Source organism: Drosophila mojavensis, unplaced genomic scaffold (genome assembly GCF_018153725.1).
Source record: "Drosophila mojavensis isolate 15081-1352.22 unplaced genomic scaffold, ASM1815372v1 contig_36, whole genome shotgun sequence".
In the NCBI taxonomy this organism is placed as follows: Eukaryota; Metazoa; Arthropoda; class Insecta; order Diptera; family Drosophilidae; genus Drosophila; species Drosophila mojavensis.
The window spans coordinates 17,796,638-17,820,092 of record NW_025318858.1 but is presented as its reverse complement, the minus strand read 5'-3'; the positions used below and the strand labels follow the sequence as shown (position 1 = coordinate 17,820,092).

Genomic DNA, 23,455 nt, shown 5'->3' with positions numbered 1-23,455 from the left:
CCTTAAGATCTTTGTATTTAAGACTTGTATTTATATTAGGTAAATTAAGCTAGGATCGATTGCTTCTTAGATAGATCCAAGGGGACTGCAAATTTCCTTAGTCTTATATTTTTACTTAACTTTCAACCTATAAACAGTCAATACAGCCAGTTAAATCTATTTACCCATGAATGAAAACCAAAAACAAAAACCGAAACTAAAATAATACAAATTTAATTAATTGCTTAGGAGAAAATATTATAGTATATCAATTTTCAGTTCTTCAGCAATTATTTCAATCACTTTAATGATCTTTAATGTGAGCGTAAATGAGTTGAATAATACATAGTTCGTTTGTTATTTTATAGTCTACGCGAGCAAAGTAAACAAAAGGCCATAAAATATATTTTAATAGTCAATTGCAGCGGGCTCTCACTCTATGTCCCCCCTCCGTATTTCGTTATGTGATGCGAATTCATTAGCCAAACTTGTCGGGGAAGTTTCATAAGTTCCAAGAATGACACCTAAGTTAAATAATTACAAAATATTCGCTTTACTAATGTTCGACATGAATCGTCAGATTAATTAGGAATTTATTTTTCGTTTTAAAGCAAACTAAATAAAATCTTTTCTTAGACCATATATTTTTAAATTCCAAAATGTAAGTTGCGGAATGTTGGGCTATCATTTTTTTGTATTTTGCTCATACCTAAAAAAAATTTGTTCTTCAATAAAACTTTGGGAGCTAGAATCAGAGAAGCAGGCAGAATGTGTTGACTCTTAGTATCAGAACAATCTAAAATTAATTTTTGATTTATGAAAGGACAAACTTGGAAAACTACATATCGTACACATAAATTAGATATGAAACTCAGTTGACAAGATTTTTACATAAAGAAAACTAAATATTTGTTTAAGTACTCACCTAGTTTGAGAAGAAAAATCCATATGATTATCATATGGATTATGGAATATGGAAAATGACTTTAGTAGATAAAAGGTGCATTTCTAGTATTTCATTGTTTATAAAAAAAAAAAAAAAACTTTAATTAGTCCTTACAACAACACAATTCTCATATTAATTATTGCTAATATATGAAAAGTTTGGATGCTGTGAATTGTTTTGGGTATTATTCTGGGTCTGTTTGTCAGCCGTCAACTCCGGATCTTCTCGCTCCTCCTCGTCGATGATGCTGATGTCGCGTATGGAGGGACGACGCCAGCCAGTGAGATTCTGCTGCGCTTGTTTCGTCTTCGTCAACATTCGGGGCCCAGTCACAGAGATGAGGATCGCACCCAGTGGCGCCGTCAGTAAAATACTAAATATGCAAATGGCTTGCACGATTCTGGCCCAATGGCGCTCGTCGTCTGTGGAATTCTCATTCAGATGCCTCAGAGCGACAGGCCCCAGAGCAGCCTGCACCGTGGCCTTGGCCATCCAGGAGAGGCCCACGAAGAACTTCTCCTTGGTGTTCAGGCGATCGCCGAAGGCAATGCCGGCCGTGATGAGGATGCGTATGATGACGCCTGTGAAGATGCAAAGGGCGCCCATGTAGAGCACGCCCGAGTCCAGCTCACGTATCTTGATCGTGGCGCCCGTCACGCCAAACAGAATGGGCTCGAAGATCATCCAGAAGATCTCGAAGCCAGTGCCAACGGGATTGTCGTCGATGGTCCAGCCATCCTTGCACCAGTAGTAGTTCGATATGAAAGATGAGAAGACCACGCCCAGCGGGCCAGCGCCCTCGAAGCCCAGCTCCTCGCTTCCGTAGATGGCCACCAGGTTGCCAACGAAAAGCAGCAGCGTGCGAAGGGGCACCACATAGGCGTCGCCCTTCTCGGGAAAGACGCGCGCCAGCAGTCCCCAGATAATCCCAAAGCCCAGACCGCCAATCAAGCAGACAGGCACCTGGGCTATCAGGTAGACTTGTCCACGATCCGAAAACATGATGGTGCTGATGATGCCGAAAATGGCCACCGAGATGGCATCATCCACTCCAGACACGGCCACCACCAAGGTGGGAATGCCCTTGACCACGCCGTAGCCCTTGGTGCGCAGCCTGAAGAGGCACGGCACGACGACAGCCGGAGAGATGGCGGCAATGATGGAGCCCAGCAGACAGCCCCACATCCAGGGCAGGTCGAGCAGATAGTGCGACATGACCGTCATGACAGCCGCCTCCACAATCCAGGGCACGATGCCCAGCTTGAGAATCGTTTTGTAGACCTTCTTGAAGGCTTCCGGCTCCATTTCGAGGCCAGCTCGAGTCAGGATTATGGTCAAGGCAAACTTACGCAGGTGCGTTGTCACCTTAGAGAAGTCGCCATCGAGATCCACCCAGCCCACGTTCTGGAAGCACAAATTCAATATGAAGGTAAAAGATATCAGATGAATAAGGCTTAAGACTCACCTGAAATAGCAGCCCTACCAGCAGCATGCCAATGAGGCGTGGCAGGGTGGTCAATGATATTATGTAGCCACCAAAATTGGCGGCAACCGTGAGTACCACCAAATCGAAGAGCTGCCCGCCAGGGGCAGCCGCATGTCCAATGATCACAAATGATACGATCCATAGTAACGCACCTGAAGTGGTGAGAGATGTGTCAAGAGAGACTCTTTAATGGGATTTATCGACTCACCAATTGCAATGAGCGAGACCAGGCGGGAGAAGGTCCTGAAGGTGGGGCAGAGCGGATAGGGAAATATCTTTTGCCAGAAAGGTGGCTCCCATGAGGCGGATGGCTCCTCTGTGCGACACTTTAAGCATAAATTATAGATCCACGATTGCTCCACGTAATTGCTATTGCTATGCCAGGATTCGTGTACTGCCTGCAGATTATTGTTTTTGGCATTAAGCACGTCCAGCGCACTCTGTCTGTAGTTTTCTGTGGGATAGAAAGATTTAAGATCTTGAGAAATGGGAATTTGAAATGAACATCTACAACGCTCAACGCCGGGCATTATTCACAAATATATGTCATATCAAAGCTCTTCACTACGCTATTGACTTCAGGAATCAGCAAACATATCTAATTGGGTGATAAGTGTGGCAGCTGCATATGATACGATCTGCTATGACCGAAGACCGAAATTCCGACGTCACTTTCTATCTCATGTTAATTGTTAGTGTCAACTTTTGACAGAAGTCAAATTCAATTGACATTAGTTCCATAAGTGTTCCTTGGCTCTCAATAGATCTAATTATCAATGCGATCATTATTATTATCATCAACAGTTTTGTCTGCATAAGCATGCGAGCATGCGAAATTTATGCAATGAATATTTTACACTACAGCTGTGACAAAATTTTATATTTTAAATATATATTTTAATTTATTTAATTTTACTATCTCGCGCTGACAAGATTTTGTTTAATTTATAATTTTTATTAAATTATCAATTAAATACAAACTGTATTATATTTTATTTTAATTTTTATATGTCATATATGACACTGAACATTTTAAAAATTATTAACAAATTCTGTTCCATTTTTACGCAACTTTAAGTGTGCTCATTAAAGTTTTATACTTAGCATATTTTAAATATATATTTTAATTTATTTAATTTTACTATCTCGCGCTGACAAGATTTTGTTTAATTTATAATTTTTATTAAATTATCAATTAAATACAAACTGTATTATATTTTATTTTAATTTTTATATGTCATATATGACACTGAACATTTTAAAAATTATTAACAAATTCTGTTCCATTTTTACGCAACTTTAAGTGTGCTCATTAAAGTTTTATACTTAGCATAGGGTATTATTATTTAGCAGTTGAAAAGTCCAGATACCAGTTATTCTTATATCGATTATAATATTATATATATATCTTATATTTATAAGCATCAATCACTTGGTAAGCCAGAAAATTTCTCAAACTCCAGAGATCGACTTCAACTTAATTGATTACAGAGTATCTAAAGTCAAACGTTTTTTATTACCCTGAGTTCCGTAAAAAACACATACTAATTAAAAAATTAGCCATTAATCCTCAGACGTGACGAGAGCCTTAACACAAATATGAATCACATTTTGACCATTCACGAGATGCGCTGAGATTTTTACAGTCATGTCCATATTTTTAGAAACCCCTATTTAGCAATTCTCTGATAGACTGTATGTCTCTACTCATTGCTTAGAGAATACAATTATTCAAAACGTAAATTTTGCAATAAAAAAGTTTACGATTTATAGTCTATATTAATAGATCATTTTAAGTCTATAAGGAACACACTAAGAAAATCAGTAAAAAGTTATTATTATAGTACTTGTATTATATGCTATATTTTATTATTTTGCACTTACCAAAACTGTGCATCGATATACGATCGACACTGTCATTGTCGTTTGGAAGTGGTGAGTCCTTCAGGATGCTTCTCCTGCGCCCAAGCGGTCCATTGTCGAGGTATGAATGTATTGAGGTCTGTCGCGAATCGAAATCGAATTTGTTTTGAGCATTACTGAATATTGCGCGTAAAACCCTTGTGGCTTGATCACTTGATCTTTTATCACTTGATCACACGGATCATTTCAGCAATTACGAGCATCATTATAGATGCCGTCATTTAATGAATGCACTCACACATATATAGGGGATGTAGAACGAATGTTACGAGCACACTTATTCAATCAACAACTTTACGGTCAATCAAGCAAGTCGTTAATCGTTAAACAACCCCAACTCACCTGCGATATCTTACGCATATAGACTGGCTCAAAGGCGGGATTATCAAAGCCCGAATTACTGGATGCCAGCGGCGGAGTCTCAGGGGAAATGCTGACACGACGCTTAGGCTGACTCTCGATGACAATGGAGCTCCTGTGACTAGGCGAGGGGGTCTGCGCCTCGGTGGAGGCCACCGGCACGTTGATGGTTAGTGGGGGGGGTCTGGTGGGTCTGCCGGTGGCTGCATGCATCATTGTCGCCGCTGGTCTGCCCTCGTCTGCTTTGGTCGTCATCGTTTTATGACTTTGCGGGCGGAGTTACGTTAGCTTCAAGTGCAGCTAGATTCCAACAGGTTTATGGGACTATTGAGCCCTATTAGCGCTATGGCTGCTTACTATATAGTACATCACACACACACAGTCGCCGCTCGGCACGATTATCGACTGTTATGCGAAACGCGAACTTTACGACCAGCTCGTTCCGCGTTTAGCGTGCAAATAAATCCATCATCAAATGCGACAATCGATTCTGAGCTCGACTTTTCGACCGGGTTACGGGTCTTTAGTGGGCTCGATGGTACCAGCTCTACAACTGTCTCCCTCTCTCTCTCTGTGTGTGTGAAACGTGTTAAGGCTTAATGCAAACATTTATGATTTTTATACAGACAACAAATGAAACTTATTCGAAAAATTTGTTAGTTAATTTGTTAATAATTAGCTATAATTTGTTAACACCTGAGAAAACCGGTGCCTGGGCATCATGAGTCCAGCAAGTCTGCTCGGTCAGCTCACAGGTGAGCCTCGACGAGCAGCTGCTGCTCGGTTTGTCAACTTTGATCAGTTGTATTTGCCATTTAATTGTGACGCATTTTACCTAAACAAATTCACGTGAGCGCCCCGCAGACAAGCGTCTCATATTAACGAGGCTAAATTAATTATTTAATGAAATTTGTTACTGTATCGCTTCTGTTTTCTGTGCTTTTTGTTTCTTCCTTTTTTTGGTTTATTTGTTTTTGATGTTTTTATATTGTAATTTGCAGTAGATTGTTGGTTGGTAAGATACCCTTTATGAAATATGTATAAAATCCTTTTTTATGAGAATAGACAAGTTTATTGTAAACTAAACTTGGAACATGTAAAAAAAATAAATTAAAATATTAAAATATAATATATTATAAATATTATTATTTAAAATGCAATCCTTCTACATGAAGTATACAAAATTAAATATATTTAATCAAACTTAAATAACACATATGTACATATTTTTTATTTTACTGCATTTTTATTGGATAACTTTAAATAAAAATTTAAAAATTATAATAATAATTATAATTAAATTAATCAATTAATTAAATACAATATATAACTTTCACTTGTAATCAAAATAAATTCTAATTTTTCAGCTCAGTTTACAGGGTATCTCAAAGCTCTCTCTTACTTTTGTTTATACTTTTTTCTTTATTTTTATTTTTTGCGGAGAATGTGGCATCAAGTCATGCGGATCGTTAGATGAAAGACAACAAAGCAGAGCGTTCCATGTGAACTGATTGGGCAAATTTTTTGGCTTTTTTTATTTTATTATTCATTTAATTTTTTGTCCCATGCCATTTAAATTGTTAATTATACTTTTGTATTATTTATCTCTGGCGCAATGGTAGCTCCGATTAAACAGAAAAAAACGAGCAAATTATTTACTGTTAACTATGTACATCCAGTTTTTTTGTTTAATGATTAAATGTGATATGATTTAATGCCCAAAATATTCAGCTGTGAAATGGATTTATTTAGTACTGAAGCAGTAAGTAATATTTATAGCTAATTTAGTGAATTTTTGAACTAATTTATGTAAAATAGATATTTAATATAATTCGTAATTTTCATAAACAACAAATTAAAAAATTCCACAACAATTTCTAATCTAAATTTAAGAATGACAAGCGAAAGGCAGTTGAATATTGCGTGATGAATATAAAATGATTAAAATTATTTTAGAAATCCAAAACAAGTGAATCGTCACAAAGCTATGCACAAACGATTTGGTTGGAATTTCAGCTTGGTATTTAAATTATGAATTATTAACAATTTCATATGAACTCTGTATAATGGTATGGGACACAGGGGTCTATAATGATATAGAGGTTAATATAAAATTTAATTTTTAAAGTAATTATGCTGCTCTTCTGGGCTGTCAGTAAACCTCAAAGGAGGTTGAGCTGACCAAGAAACCAAGAGAAACAGCTTCAGAACAAGTTAATTATGATGTGTACTCTTTATTGTGTGGGTGTGTGTGTGTGGCTTTGTGTGTATTCATCGTCTACAAGAAAACCACGAGAGTGTTGAAAACATCAGCCCATTCTAAGTATCATCGTCTGGAGTCTAGACAAGCATTGCCTTCCCTGGCGACTCTTGCTTAATATATTACGTAAATTGATATGATTATGTGTTGGCATTTGGAATTAATAATTAAAATGTTTCATTTACATTCTCAAATATACGTGACCAACTCAACTCAACGTAACTCAAGGCATGAGTTTACGACTGAGGCAAAACGAACTTGCATTCCTTAAATTTGTTTTGGATTTTCAGGCCCTATTTGAAGGTAGCTGAAGAGAATACCTCTTTCCATAATAGCTAAACTCATTATAAAATCATTTGAATAGAATATTGTGGATCTATGTAATCATAGAAGCAGTATTTGAAGTTGACTTTGTATGAGTGGGATTGTAGCTCTCCCTCTGTTGACACTCCTGCCTCTGCCTCAGCTGTCTACCTATAGCTATACCTACCTATACCTATATACCTATACCTATACCTATGCCTATACCTATGCCTATACCTATACATATGTTTTCGTTTTCAGGCAAATGTGTTTAATTATTTATTTTCATTTTAACATGTATAAATTTAATTTTTGAATAACATTTTAATTAAGCAATATGGTAAAATGTAAAATTTCCATATATTTAACAATTATTTATTCCGCAAAAAAATGCAATATTATTATATAAAATAGTACATTAATTTATTTCAGCTATAAATACAGCAGCCTTCATATATATTTTGTGTGAATCGAAGCTGAAACTAAAGTTAATACAAGCTAAACTTTGATGATTATAATTACAGTTTGTTTTCCTTGTTATATACACCAAATATTGTGTTTATATTAAAAAAACAAAAAAAGGTTGTAAATATTTTGTGATATGAAACCAATTCCAAGCCAATTCCATCATAATATTATTTTATCATTTCGATCCTACTCCAAAAAGTATGCTATTCATCATGATGCAGAGGGTAGTTAAATGACTCACTCAAAGGGCTGCAGCAGCGACACAAACCCAAACTATAAAATAAAATAAAAATGTAAATCTAATCAAAATTGAATTGGCAATGAGAACACAAAAGGATTGACGTGAAATCAATTGTAAAATTCAATTTTCGGCTTCGATTGCCATAAGGCGAAATAAGCTGAAATGTTTGGGAAGTGTTCAAATAGTGAGAGTTATCTATTTTTATTTAATATTTTTAAATAGCAATTTATTTGAAAGCCAGTTAACTTTTACGAAATGTGTGAAGAAGAGCAGCTTTTGAATGTAATTTCTTATATACAACTTTAGATGTCGGATGGTTTGATTTAAATATTCTTTACCTTTTTAATATAATATAAAATGTTAACTTTTTATCATAAAATATATATACATATTGTATATTCCTATAAACTCATACTCATTCTATATAAAGAAATCAAACATTTTTCACATATTTTACTCAATTTTTAAATGAATTATATATCATCTAAATATCATCATCAAATCTATGTAAATATATTCACAAAATTCAGTTTCTTTTTATATCTTCTTCTTCATTCTTCCCATGTTTCCCTCGCATGAATTGTGCCAAAATATATCCCTTTTTATATGCACATATGAACATCATAAAGTATATATACAATATATTTACTAAATGTATACCCTTTCTATATATTAAAGTCTTCATTCATTCAATCAGTCTAGACTAAGATTTACATCAGAGAAAGCTCTATCTTCTAGTCTCAAAACTACGCCCATGCTGAATAATACTTTATAATCTTGAGTTCATTGTATTTTCATATAACTTTTTACTAGCCTATCGATTCTTCGTTAACCCCTAACATTTAAAATTCATATGTTGGTTTTGAACTTATTATTATTATGGTATATGGAATGTGACTCCACTAAGCTAAGGTTTCGTATAATAACAATCAACATTTTATCTTAAGCCAACAAGAACTGGAGCAGAAGCAGATCACAGGAGGACTCTACTTGCTTGCGGTGTACGATAGATTTGTTAAGTGGGCATTGCTCTGGGTATTGTCGTCGGTCTCCTTATCCATGGGCGTCTCGGGATCTTCGCGCTCCTCCTCCTCGTCGATGATGCTGATGTCGCGTATGGAGGGACGATGACTGCGTCGCCAGCCGGTGAGGATCTGCGGCTGCTTCGTCTTTTTCAGCATTCTGGTGCCCGTGATGGATATCAGGATGGCACCAAGTGGAGCTGTGAGGACGATGCTGAAGACGCAAACGGTCTGCACAATTTCGGCCCATTTGCGCTCCTCGGCTGAGGCATCGCTACCCAGATTCTTCAGTGCGACAGGTCCAAGAGCAGCCTGCACTGTCGCCTTGGCCATCCAAGAGAGGCCCACGAAAAACTTCTCCTTGGTGTTAAGTCGATCGCCGACGGCAATGCCAGCCGTGATGAAGATGCGTATGATGACGCCTGCGAAGATGCAGCCCGCTCCTATGGAGACTGTGTGCGAGTCCAGCTCGTTGATTTTGATGGTGGCACCGGTGAGGCCAAAGAGAATGGGCTCGAAGATCATCCAGAAGATCTCGAAGGCCGTCGATACGGGATTGTCGTCGACCTCCCAGCCGTCTTTGCACCAGAACAGATTCGATACGAAGGATGAGAAGACCACACCCAGTGGACCAAGGCCCTCAAAGCCCAGCTCCTCGCTGCCATAGATGGCCACCAGGTTGCCAGCGAACAGCATGAGCGTGCGAAGCGGCACCACATAGGCGTCGCCCTTCTCGGGAAAGATGCGCGCAATGGAGCCCCAGATCACGCCAAAGGCCAGGCCGCCCAGAATGCAGACTGGCGCCTGGGCAATCTGATAGCCCAATCCCTTGTCCGAGAACATAATTGTACTGACGATGCCGAAGATGGCCACGGAGAGCGCATCGTCCACGCCAGCCACTGCCACCACCAAGGTGGGAATGCCCTTGACCACGCCGTAGCCCTTGGTGCGCAGCCTGAAGAGGCACGGCACGACGACAGCCGGAGAGATGGCGGCAATGATGGAGCCCAGCAGACAGCCCCACATCCAGGGCAGATCGAGCAGATAGTGCGACATGACCGTCATGACAGCCGCCTCCACGATCCAGGGCACGATGCCCAGCTTGAGAATCGTTTTGTAGACCTTCTTGAAGGCTTCCGGCTCCATTTCGAGGCCAGCTCGAGTCAGGATTATGGTCAGGGCAAACTTGCGCAAATGCCCGGTAACTTTCGAGAAGTCCCCATCGAGATCCACCCAGCCGACGTTCTGGAAGCACAAATTGAACATGAAGGTTTAGGATTATAGGTGCATAAGGACTCGTTCTCACCTGAAAGAGTATGCCCACCAGCAGCATGCCAATGAGACGAGGCAGAGTGGTCAGTGATATTATGTAGCCACCGAAATTGGCGGCCACCGTGAGCACCACCAGGCTGAAGAGCTGCCCACCCGGGGCAGCTGTGTCCCCAATGATCACAAAGGCTACAATCCAGAGTAGTAGACCTAAGGGAAATATATATAAATGTTAAAGAGAGCGAAAGACAGAGAGAGAGAGAGAGATAATTTGCCACTCACCAATCAGAATGAGGACGATGAGGCGAGAAAATGTCCTGAAGGTGGGACAGAGCGGGTAGGGAAAGACTTTCTGCCAGAAGGATGGCTCCCATGATTCGCTCGGCTCCTCGCCGCGACACTTCAGGCAGAAGGTATAGATCCACGAGTCCTCCACATAGTTGGCCCCGTCCTGCGACTGCGGCGGCTGATGCTGATGCCCCTGGTACTTGGCATTGAGCACATCCAATGCACTTTGCCGATAGTTTTCTGCAATGGAAGGGAAGCATCCACAGATAATGAGCATGCCGAGTGCAAGCGAACTACCTGTTTGCACTCTGATTACAACTTCATAAACAAACCATATCTTCATTTGGCATGCGCTTCTAATTGTGTCTGCGAGCAGGCACAATCAATGGAGCAGGAGTAGAGGGTGCAGCTATGATCGACTATGAGATATTCTCTTCAAATGTATATAATACCATTTTCGAATAATATACACCATCTATACTAATATATTCATAGTATATACTAAAATCTATTCTATAGCATACCATTATTACAGAAATTATAAAATTATAGTTACAATGAAGTTAGATGATGTCAGCTATAAATTATCGTATTTAATGACACTCAGTATGTCTATACATATTACAAAAAAAGATATTATATGACGTAAGTATATCTGATATTTAATGGGGCATAGTGTAAAATACTTATGAGTCTTTGTAAATTAAATATCTGTAGAACATATCTACTTATTTTTATAAAAAAAAATGCATATGCATGTATATATGTAAATATATTTATAAGCTTATACACACATAAAAATAATAATAATAGTATAATATTTCAGTCCAAATTTGCATATATACAAATTTCATATATTTACAATTTATTAGGCTCCAATTTATAATAGACTATTATTACTTATTCATTGACAATAATAATTAGAGGAAGACCAAAAATCAATTATTATCTTAAGCGAATTTTATATCTATATAATTTATAATTAAGTAGTACTCAAAGACCCGAATATAAATGTCGACAAGAAAGAGTGTTACGCTGTACTCAAAGGTGTATTACGTTAATAGTCCATGCTTGCACCTTTAAGAGCAGTATCAAAAATGTAAGACCTTAAACCTTTTACACTTGAAAACTCAATATACCCCAAAAAGCGATTGCATATGTAAGTATGTGTGTGTGTGTGTGTGCGTGTCTGTCTGTCTATTTTCGAGTTGCGAATAGCAACTGGAAATTGGAAATCACTTTCCGGACTGCTAATTGATAATGTTAACGGTGTGATGGCAAATTAGATTGACAATAGGAGCACAAGTGCTCGAATAGCAAATAGCGTATTTGCTTTTACTGCCAACCGTCATAGAGCGTGGGCTGGCCTTCGGAACTCTTCTTAAATTGCCCTATACGACTATCTCAATGTATGTATATTTGGATGAATATGTAAAAAGCGGCGCCAGATATGCTTGCAACTGAATGCGCCGAGTCAACAAATCAAAATTGATTGATACCTGTTAAAGTCTGTCTAAATGCGGAAAATTTTGTATATTACGCATACGCAATGTGGGCCAGTTGGTATATCAATAAGCATTTACTAATTGATTGTTTTGATGAATTTTATATTGATTTTATGGTTTGTAAACTTATCTCTTTCTCCAGCTAAATCTGATCTTGTGACTATATCATATGCCTGTCACATGAAGTAGAAGTTTGTAGTTTTTTTGCTAGCAATATAAGAATATCTTTACTATATTTTTAAATCATAATACTCTATGAATAATTAAATTTATTAGAAATAATAATAATGATAATAATATCGATAATAACACTAATAATATTATAATAATATATATAATAATAATAATAATAATCAGCTAGCCGCAAGCTTTGCTATAGAAGCTTTTCTATATATCAAATGAATTCCTAGATTAAATCTAAAATTGGTTTCTTCCTAATATATCTGCTATCAAATGAATATTATATTATTATGGTTTTCTGAAAAACAGCTCAGCGTCTGAAAACAATGTTTGCCCCTTCTTCAACCTCCCCTTACCATAGCTGTGCGTTGATCCGCGATCGCTTTCGTTGTCATTGGTATGCAGCGAGGGCTCTTTTAGAATGCTTCTTCTTCTGGCTGGGCCGATTTCAGTGTGCGAATGCGTTGACGTCTATGGATTACAGTTACAATAAAAAAATACAAATATCAGACATTTATGACCTGGCTCTGAGATCCCTGTGAAACGCTATCGCGCCGGCCAAGAAATTATCAATCAAGGGTTTTTCTCAATAGCCGTCGATTCTCATGTTTATGGCCAGCACGTAAATAAACACACAAATCCAAATTTACGAGCCCATTAGCCACTTCGTAGATCGTAATCGGTAATTGCACACGCTATAGCGAATTGACGCCAGTACACACAACCACTCAGGCCGATTCGGTGAGTCGTTGAATCGACTCGACGACTCGATAGCTTCTCGAGAACTCACCTGGGATATTTTGCGTCTGGGATTCTGCTCATAGGCGAGATTGTCGTAACCGGCTGCTCCACCGCTGGCACCGCCGATCATCGGCGCATCGGCTATGATGCTGACCCGGCGCTTGGGCTGGCTCTCGATGACAGTGGAGCTCTTGTGGCTGCCATTGCCGTTGGGCATGGGTGAGGTGCGGATGTCCGGCAGAGGCAAAGTGTTCAAGCTGCTCTCGTCGCTGTTGGCGACGGGCTCCCCGTTGGCCGTCATGCTGCTGTGCCGGTGCTGCTGGAAAAGAGTTTCGCCCTCGTTTATCAATTTATCTCGATTTATGACTGTTGCGAAAATACTATATTTCCGATACGTTTTTTTTCGCTTTCATTCACACGCGAGTATTTCTTTTTTTTACAACTATCTCGTTCAACGTTTAGCGTTGAAATAAATTCATTATCATGCGGCGTTGCTGGCGTTGGTGGGAGTTGTGCAGGGCCACTCACATAACGTATGGGATTGTGTGTGTGTGTGTGTGCGGGTGTCTATGTATGTGTGTATGTGTGTGTGTCGAATTCAACACAAACTTGTGAAAGGGCTAAAGATTAAAGCAAACATTTAGCTTTAAATCTATAAGGCGCCTAACAAGACATTCAGCAAATAAATTATACATTTTAGATTGATAACAATTAGCTTTCATTAAACGATTCAAACAACTAAGATATCGAGTGGAAACTGGTTTAGATGGGTTGCTGAATTGATAAGCGGAGTCTTTACTTTAGGTTTCATGTGATTAAATATCAACTCAGGAATACTAACTTAATGACCGTAGCATATTGAGACTTGAATATACTTATAGTTAACTTAGCCATCAATCAAAATTAATTGTTAACTCGCACAGCAGCGGCTGAACAAAAAATTCTAAATTCTAACAAGAATCTGAAAAATCATTATGACAAATCTATTAGATATTTGAAAGCATTTGAATTCAATTGGAGAGTCTTAGAGGCTGGTTGCCTGTAATATTTAGCTGTTTAATGCTTGAATTTATTTAAAGTTTTATTCATATTTTTACTATCGAACAAGTTGATTCTTTTGGTTCATACTGTATAAGATAGATCATATATATTACAAAAATATATGTTTTATCCCAAAATTCATTTTTATACATCACTCTTTATAAGCGAAGTCTGTATACATGTTATAAATATATAATTATATTTTTTTACTTTCTCAAAACTTGTTTTTAAGTTCTATTTAGAATCATTTTGTATTGCACCGAAACTCTTATACTCTTACTTATACATATATATATTTAGTAATATAAAATGTCTAATGTATAATATATTGTGATTAATTAGCAATTTATATTTTTTATTTAAAATACAATTATTATTATTCTTATTGTATGCTTCAGTCATATCTACTATAATGAGCATTATGACGCACATAGTTTTTATAACAACTTTTTATAGGGTATCCAAGTGGCACTCATTAAAAGTTGTTGTGAAAGAATTTAAATATGCCTAAAAACCGTTTTGCCAGTTAGTCACAGATTCGTCATCAAATTTAATTAGACAATTAGCATTCCGATGTATGAAATGATTTATAATTTTTTTTTAAATAATATCAACTATGTATTCGGGTAACTAGGTAACAGGCACTTCAAAAGTGTTCGTAGGCCATAAAATGAAACGTTAAAGCTACCTCTAGATAATTAGACATTAATTGCCATATTCCCGTCTAATATTTCATTTATGACCGGAAAAGCATTAAAGATAGATTCATGATAATAGATAACAGAAATTCGAAGTTTTAATGAGGCTTTTGATACATATAATATACGTATACAAATATATATATACTTCAATCAATAATATTGACATTTTTATTCGTTTCAAATCTGAAATTAAATAACAACATCAAATGAAACTCAGCCTGAATCATACTAATATACTCATATGAAATTTCTGTATAGCATATTGACCAGAAATTTCTTGATGGATTTATTTGCCATTCCTTGTATAATCTCCCAATTATAGATCTCTGGTAATTGATCACCTCAGGCTCGAATCAAGCAGCTTGTTTATTTCATTCACGGTCTAATCCTAAAGCCACTAAATATAGATTTAACCATATGCGTATTCTATATATACTATATAGTAAGATATGTCTACTCTGCACACCTACTTAAATCAGCAGAGCAATCCATGTGTATTTGCAATCAAATCTGCATAATTGGCCAGACACGCACAATGTTTTCAATTTTCACCTGTAATTAACGCCATCTCAACGTTGATATGAGTAATTCGTCGCTAAAATTGATACCGACAATATTTATGATCGCAATTGATTGTGAATTTCATTTCGTTTGCACCGGAACAACAGGCGTGTCATTGATTCGTTGCCCCCGCACAGAAGGAATCAAATTCGCAGAGTCGAACTGTGGCTAGCTGACGAGAGTCCGACTTGGAAATACTCTGTATTCTAATTAATGATGTAACATTGAACTAAATTAAATGAAATTCGAGGGAATATTTAATGAATGAAATCAATATCTAATTGATAGCTTCAGTATTTATTTATATGTATATATTTATTATTATTATTTATTTATTTATTATTATTATAATTTTTATTTTTATTTTTTTGTAAAAAAAAAATCGATTTTTTTAAATTTATCTTTTTTTATACATCTTGACACTATGTTAGTATTTAAAAAAAATTATTTATATACAAAAAATAGTTAATGTTTTTCAAATGTATTAATGAATTTTTGAAGCTCAATTTTAAGCTGATTCCAGTACATCATGAATCGCTATGCTAATAACATTTACCTGTTATTTAAATATGTACATGTTACTAAATCATTTTTATAATTTTAGTTTATTGAACTTTTTATGTTTTAATTAAAGATTTTTGTATATTCTCAACCAAAATTTAACAAAAATAAATATTTTATGCTATTTTTGGTCAAGCTTTGTGGCTGATTTCAATAGGGTTCGAACCACTGTGTATGCCGATGCGATTCTAATTGTCGATTATCTGGCAAGTGCGTTGACAAACATTCTGTAGTGGGGCATCACGTGCTCCGGCTGGAGAGACGGTCGAACAAAGCGGATTAATTAGCACGCCGGTGTCATTTGTCAGCTTTTTAGCATTTATGATAATACTTTATTTAGATGTCAAACAATAGCGACGATCACGTGTAAATGGCACAAGCCAACTGGAACATACCCAAAAAGCAAATTTCAATTTTCTTCTTTCTTTCTCTCGCCGCTGAATTTTTGTTTGTTGTTTGCATTGAGTCCGGTTTACATAATACCGTCGGTTAATTTCCCATTGGCGCATTCGTTTTCGGGTTCGTTTCGTTTTCGACTTGAGCGAGAGCCCGTCCATAAATCGCGACACTCGCCTGCCTGTGCCTGACCTTGCCAGAGGTGGCATACCACGCAAAAGCAGAAAATAAAGCGTTTCGCATTGGCACCGAAACGAAAAATTGTTCTACGTGACATGTTTCACTAATAAATACACACCAAGCAGCGCAGCAAAGCTTCGAGCTCCGACTGCCCACCCAGTTGACCAGCTGCCCAGTTGCCCGGTCTCCCACTTGGCCAGTTGGCAATAAGCAAATTTGCAAGCTTAGTTAGCGACCAGGTCAACTGCCGGTCGAGACTTGAACGACGCGACGCTCTGAGTTTCCAAATCGCAAGCATTGTTTTCTATACCCTGCACGAATCAACTATCCGCAGCGGGTATCTTCAAAAAGTAGAGGTCGAAAGGAGTGACTCAAATAATGTGAATCATTTTTGAGTACAGTGATGTGATTCAAATTATGTGAATAATTTTAATCAATTTTGATGTAAGTTAAAAATTATTAAAAATATTTATATTCCCACTTTAATCAACAATTCTGACATACAGATTAGATAAACTTTAATTGAAACTATTTATAAAATTTGCTTACTGCGCTTCTAAAAATATAATTTACATATTGATTGATGAATTTAACATAATCATGGTTTGATAAGTAAGAAAAAAATAAAACAAATTTGATTTACCGATTTATTTATTATTAAGGCTCTAACTCTAAAGACTTCAAGCCATAATTTACTAATAATAATAATAATGCCTTTAGTCTAAGCCTTTAACGGAAACCCTTATGGATTATTTGAAAAAGTGCTGAGATCAACATGAATATACATACGGATATAGAAAATATAGTATATATGAAATATGTAGATATGTAGTTCTATGCTCTATATATAATCGAATAATATTCCTCTCCCCTAATCTATCATCTACCATTGTCAGTAGTCTCCAACCCTTATCCTATTTACGCTTAAATTTCATTTATATTCCCATCTCCGTAAAAATCAAATTATTTTGTAAACTATACTTGCCACCTGATTACAGGGTATTAGCTAGCCAGCTGCTCATCAATGTGCAAATTTTCTTGTGGATTTTTTCAAGCCACGTTTCACAATTCAGTCGGTTGAGTATTCAGCGAGTAATCAGTTAGCATTCATCCAATGTAAGTATACATACATATTGAACAGTGGGTCAGTGTCTCTTTTTGCTCCCTTTCTTTATTTATTTATTTATTTGTTTATTTGTTTATTTACTTATTCATTTCTTCACATCCCTTATAGAGTTTAAGAAATGTGATTTCGAATTAATCTAATCGCTGTGGAGCACCAGGCCTGGTATATTGTTTATTAAACACACAGATAATCGGCATAGATAATAATACTTCAAATCGAGAGTGATATTATGTATATAGATATACGCTATATAGACACAAATACTTCAAATCGAAGCGAGCAAAATTCATGTCAATTAGAATTGATAAGAATTTTCCTCTACCACTTAAAATCCCGGCCATTACAATGGCTATTATCAAACATGTGCATTTGGTTGGCGTTTTGCACTGGAGCTAGTTCAAAATGCTATAAGTTCTACTGAATCGTGCTTAGATGATTCTATAAAAAAGTTAACTTCTTGGAATATAGCCCACTTCGATTGGACTTCCATAGAAATAATCTTTGATAAACCAACAATCCATGCTACATGCCGCTTATAATTATCCATATACCCATTTAAGAAATATGCTGAGTATGGATTATAAACAACAAATTTGCCAAAAACAAATTGTTATTGGTATTTAATTACACTCGCACAGCTTGTTTATTATTTAATTAACATATGTTGAAAATCAATATAATATTTTACAATAATAATTTCAGAAGCCTTAAAAATATATAAATTTTGTTTGCGAATAATCGAATAAAATATTCAAATTTATTTGACTCACTCTTAATTCATTTAACTAATCAAAATTGAATGCCCCTAACAGGTTTATAAGTCTTTCGTCTATAGATAAAAGATACACACGTCCCTTATCGACTTTATTATTGGGAAAGTTCGAAGGAAAGATATTCTGTCTGCTGCAATTGATTGGTTTGTTTTTGTTTTTCTCTATATATATCACAGATCAATCAGAGTTTATTGACTTATCATCATAAAGTCTTCAGCTGTGCCTGACGTCACAGTAAATTTGGTTTGTATATAAACTTCTTCTGTTAAATTGATTTGGTATGCAGGCCGATAAATGAGTCGCATGATATATGGCTGGCATATGATTTGCAGCCAATTGCACGATTGGAGCCACATTTTATAGTTGCCTTCATTCTTTTATCACTGGCCATATATTGGCAATTGTTTATAACGTATATAAAATGCTTGCCATGATTGATGGCACCTCAGCCTGCGAAAGGCCTGTTCATTCCCACTAAGTGCCCACTCGCTGACCAGCTTATCTGCCAGTCAATGAATATTTCTACCTCCATATGATATACTTACATATATTCACAAATTAAGGTCGCGATAAGAGATTGTGGAAAGCAAAGCAAAAGATTTGTACAGATGAAAATCCGAAATCCACAAAAAAACTGAAACGTAATTCAGATTTGACTTTGTGTAGATTAATTGCATTAAGAGAGTATATTGGTTATATGCTTTTGTGTATGAGCACTTGAAAGCTAGGAAGTAATTGTATTATAAAATAAGTTGTTTTATATAAGATTTATCCCCTCTATAAATTCACTAAATATACATGCCCTATGGAGGAGCTTTAGGTTTATGCTCAGTATGTAATTCAAATGTTATAAAGTGTAACTCCTCTACAGAAAGACCAATCAAACTACATTTAACTCCACTCTTAATTCTATGATCCTCAAGTATCCCACGTGTAATACAATAAGTCTCCTCTATAGAAACACCTAACAATCATTGAGTTTATTGAAACATAATTCAACAAAATATATTCCATATATCATATGAGTATGTACATATGTATTTTCATATTTCCTTACTCGAACGAGTATTATGCAGTCATCTATTGCCGTCGTGTTGCTTATCGATTTCGAGTTAATTGACTTGACTCTCGTATATGGTTTATTTGGTTTTATTGGCGTGAATTGTGATTGATTTGGAATACAAATGGACTTAGCTGCCGATCGGATCTCGCCCCAGTTGATTACTGCACTTACTGGCCATTTGATTAGAGGCAATCTTCGCTCACTTGAATATCAAGCAGCCCTGAACGGCTTATGGCTTACCCATTGATCGACTCAGACAGCCACTTATGTGTGGTTTTTCTTTGTTTTTACCCTTATTTGCGTCCGGATGTATTGTATTAGACTGCTTCGATTGGCAGCAATAGGCGTATCAAGTCAAGTATTTATCTGTGCTCGGTTCTGCTCAGACGACATGCTGAATTGCGTGACAATCATAATTAAGTGTTCCGCTTAAACGACTAACAGCTGTTTGTATGTCACGAGTATGACTGATACTCGTCATATTGCCGAAAATTGATAAGACTTTGGTTTTTAATTATTAACTATTTGACAGCCATTTTAATTTCCATTCACAAGATTCGTGGGGAGCGCCAGCCAAAGACTGAAACTTATCTAGGAATTTAACTGGGGCAGAGTCTCTGAATATTCATTTACCTCAAGATATCTTCTGCCATGAGTCATTACAGCCAAATGAAAACTGACACAACTTTGGAATATTCCAAATATTCCTTTATACTTTTATCATTTTTTTTCAAGGAACTCATTAGACAGAAGCAAAGTTTGAGTTTTATATTTCATTCGTCCAGCCGCATAATTTTACTTATTTTAGAAATAAAAATAATTTTAAAAGCTATAAAGATGAAAAGCTATGTTAAGTAAAGCGTTTATAATAAATAGGGGATATATAATATATATGTATTTCATCTTCCCCTTCTATACATATAAAAGTCAACTAAGCATATTTTATTAAACTATTGAAACCTGCTGCTAATTCGAAAAACAAATCTTGAACGCTTGAAAATCCTATAAAATATATAAATACAATGGAATGGAATATATAATGGAATATTTGCATGGATTTTAATCCAATGTGTGCAAATATATAAATAAAGTACATGTAAATTTAATGAATACATAATAAATATACTTTCTATATTAATATAATAAAAATATATAAATATTTTTAAAATATATAGTATCTTCTCGGTATTCAATTTGTTTAAATTATTTATTTATTGACGCAGCGTGTCTCAACGAGTGTAAAAACGTTTGAGGTCAAATCCAGTTAATATATTGTAGTATATAGCATGAATCAACATGGAAAAAATGTACTAATTAACAGGTAACAGCTAACAGGTAGCACATTAATATGGCCAATCTGCTGGAAATGTGGTTTTAGTATTATAAAAAATAAAATGTATTTTGATGTGGATTTCAAAGCAAAATATAAAGAAGTAAAAACTTCATATGAAAGCTTTATGTTTTAAAATCCTTTATATGCATAAGAGCTTGTTCTTCCTTCACTCACAAAAATGTACACAAGCATACACATGCATATCACCATATATATTATATATTGATGTATTAAACAGTTGATGGACTTGTTCAACTTTATGGGTTCAACAAAATGTTTATAAATTCGGATATAAATTATAAATGTAAATATAAATTAATTGAAGTCAAAGTCAGCTACTGGCATTTCTCTCTTTAATGAGATTAGTATATACGGTTCAATGCATCATTATTCTATATATACATACATATATAACGTAAACCAGTTTAGCATATATACACACATACACATATACAAATTTCACATATATGACATATTTAACGCACTTAGTAAAAATGTTGAAAAAGTCGTTGAACTGATTTCCGTTAGAATTCAACTACAATTAAAATGTGTTCAATTAAATTTTTGTTATTGTCATCGCCAGACCAATTATAAAACTAATGTGTGTGAAATGCATTCAGTAATTTATGCAAATGTACAGATGTGTACATTCAAATAAGTACACCTGACATTAATTCGAGCAATTTGCATTTGATTTGTGTTTTTTTGTTGTTTTTTAATAATTTGCACGTACAACAGAGATTTTTTGTTTATTAAAAAATTCTTTTTATTTATTTATTTATTTATTTTTAATTTGAACAAAGGTGAGAACAAGTAAGGTAAAAAAAACCTACATTCTTTTACGTTGGATTTCGTGCCGGAAATTAGTTTGAATTTCTGTATCAAATATTTTCGTTTTCTCTTTTTTTCACTCTCTCTTTCTCTTATGTCACGATTTGTGGGACAATTGCGAGCGCGTTCCACGAATTCCCGGACTTCCGATCGTGGCTCCGCTTTTAACAAGACTAAATCGCAGCAAATTCTTGTCAACACTTTATAGGCACACACACACCCAGAGTCACACACACACACACACATACACACTCAGGCAGTTACAAGCAAGTGTTACTTGCACTGAAATTTAAAATAAAGAATCGAATCGAATCGTATTTAGGCGCCGCGATTAGCCACACGATCTGGCTATCTTGCTCGGCTCGGGCCCGAGGCAGAGCCGAAGCCTTGGCGTTGCTTGTAATAGCTGTACGGGGATTGGTATTGATAGGCGTGCGAACTGAAAAACACGAGTGCTCTGGGCACTGGCCCATAAATCAAAGTGCTTGAGCCAATGCGACTCGTAAATTATTTTTGTATTTATTTAAAAAAATGTTAACTCAATTTATGAGCTTGTTAAATGACATTATTAACGCTGTATATATATATTAACGCTATATATATATATTGCAGAACAGTTAAATAAAATATGTGCAGTAAATATATAGATATATTGTAATTTAAAAAGCAACAAATATAATGTAATAAACTAGCTGGGAGCATTTTTTGTATGTTTGCGAATATTTAGTAGTTTTTTAGTATTTGTTTATATAGATAAACACTATGGTTTAGTATTTGTTTATGTTTATGTCATGTATTATTTTAATATTTCTTTCTATATTCATAAATATATATACTTTATAGTTTAGTGTTTACTATAAATATATTTATATATATACAAACATTATACTTAATATTTTAAAAATAAAATCATAATGATTTGTTACTACTATTTTAAGACTTTTTATCGATAGAAAACAGAAAGTTATTTGTTATTGAATACGTACGTCATTAAAGTTAATCTCTTTAATCAAGCTATATTGAAAAAATTTTATATCAATAGATTATATAGGAATATGAAATCTATATGCTATAATTGATTCATGTCAGAAAAAGAAAAGTAAATAAGAAAACATAATTCAAAACAATATATATATTTATAAATGTATATATTTATTTTTTCATACAAGTATTTTTATATATAAAATTCGTGAAAAAGTTTATAAAGTCTTCATCTTTATGAAGTATTTGAGCCATAACATTTATGAGCCAAAAATATTTGTGATTGTCTACATTGAAGCGATTTCGAGTAGTCAGAGTTCAAATTAACAACTTGACGAGTGTATTTGTATGTATGTATGTGCGTGCTGGTGCGTGTGTGTGTGCGTGTGATACGCAAAAGTATGCAATAAAAATGATTGATGGCTTAGATTGTTTTTTAACACTGTGTTGACTTTACTCAATTAGTTTTTGCCTTTAAACATTTCAGCCGAATGTACAGTGTTTTTTTTTTTTTTTATTTTTATTGCGGCGCTTCACATTTTTTGTTTCACATTTTCCATTCATATTTATGGCCATTTGCATTTCGAGCGTAATAAAAACGTAATAAACCTGTCAAAGCCTAAAATATTTCCGAATGATTGAATGTTAATCAACAACTATGTTTCCAAACTGTTTGTTGTTTTTATTTTTATTTATTTTTTTTTCAATTGAAGTTTATTTATTGCGAGCACAAAGTGTTTAGCAATGTAATAAATCAATACAAAAATGTTTTATTTTTTGATTTATTATAACACTTGTGAAAGAGGTGTAAATATTTGATTGATTGTAATTTATTAAATTGCAATTTATTTGAAAATTAAATGTTTAAAGTAGACAAATATAATATATTCCTATTTATATATGTATATATATTATTAGTTTTTTTGTTGCGTCTTCA

At 35.2% G+C, this 23,455-nt stretch overlaps 2 protein-coding genes across 4 annotated transcripts; both read right to left on the bottom strand.

Moving 5' to 3' along the window:
• Nucleotides 1-74: 74 nt before the first annotated feature.
• On the bottom strand, nt 75-5,161 carry LOC6577165 (sodium/hydrogen exchanger 9B2-like). Its single transcript, XM_032728460.2, has 5 exons — nt 4,677-5,161; nt 4,296-4,413; nt 2,620-2,865; nt 2,391-2,563; nt 75-2,329 (listed from the first exon to the last, which is right to left on the bottom strand). The coding sequence occupies exons 1-5, from the start codon at nt 4,947-4,949 to the stop codon at nt 1,058-1,060; spliced, it is 2,082 nt and encodes a 693-aa protein (XP_032584351.2). The 5' UTR covers nt 4,950-5,161; the 3' UTR covers nt 75-1,057.
• Nucleotides 5,162-8,822: 3,661 nt separating this feature from the next.
• LOC6577164 (sodium/hydrogen exchanger 9B2) lies at nt 8,823-21,730 on the bottom strand. Of its 3 annotated transcripts, none has more exons than XM_002003097.4 (6): nt 21,540-21,730; nt 13,021-13,290; nt 12,587-12,701; nt 10,540-10,785; nt 10,295-10,467; nt 8,823-10,233 (listed from the first exon to the last, which is right to left on the bottom strand). In XM_002003097.4, exons 2-6 carry the CDS (start codon nt 13,270-13,272, stop codon nt 8,953-8,955), a joined length of 2,067 nt encoding a protein of 688 aa, XP_002003133.1. In that variant the 5' UTR covers nt 13,273-13,290; nt 21,540-21,730; the 3' UTR covers nt 8,823-8,952. The 3 variants fall into 3 exon arrangements, with proteins under 3 accessions (XP_002003133.1, XP_032584890.1, XP_043865043.1); XM_032728999.2 differs by having other exon boundaries at nt 13,021-13,287; XM_044009108.1 differs by lacking the exon at nt 21,540-21,730 and adding an exon at nt 16,530-16,724 and having other exon boundaries at nt 13,021-13,287.
• Between the last annotated feature and the right edge of the window lie 1,725 nt (nt 21,731-23,455).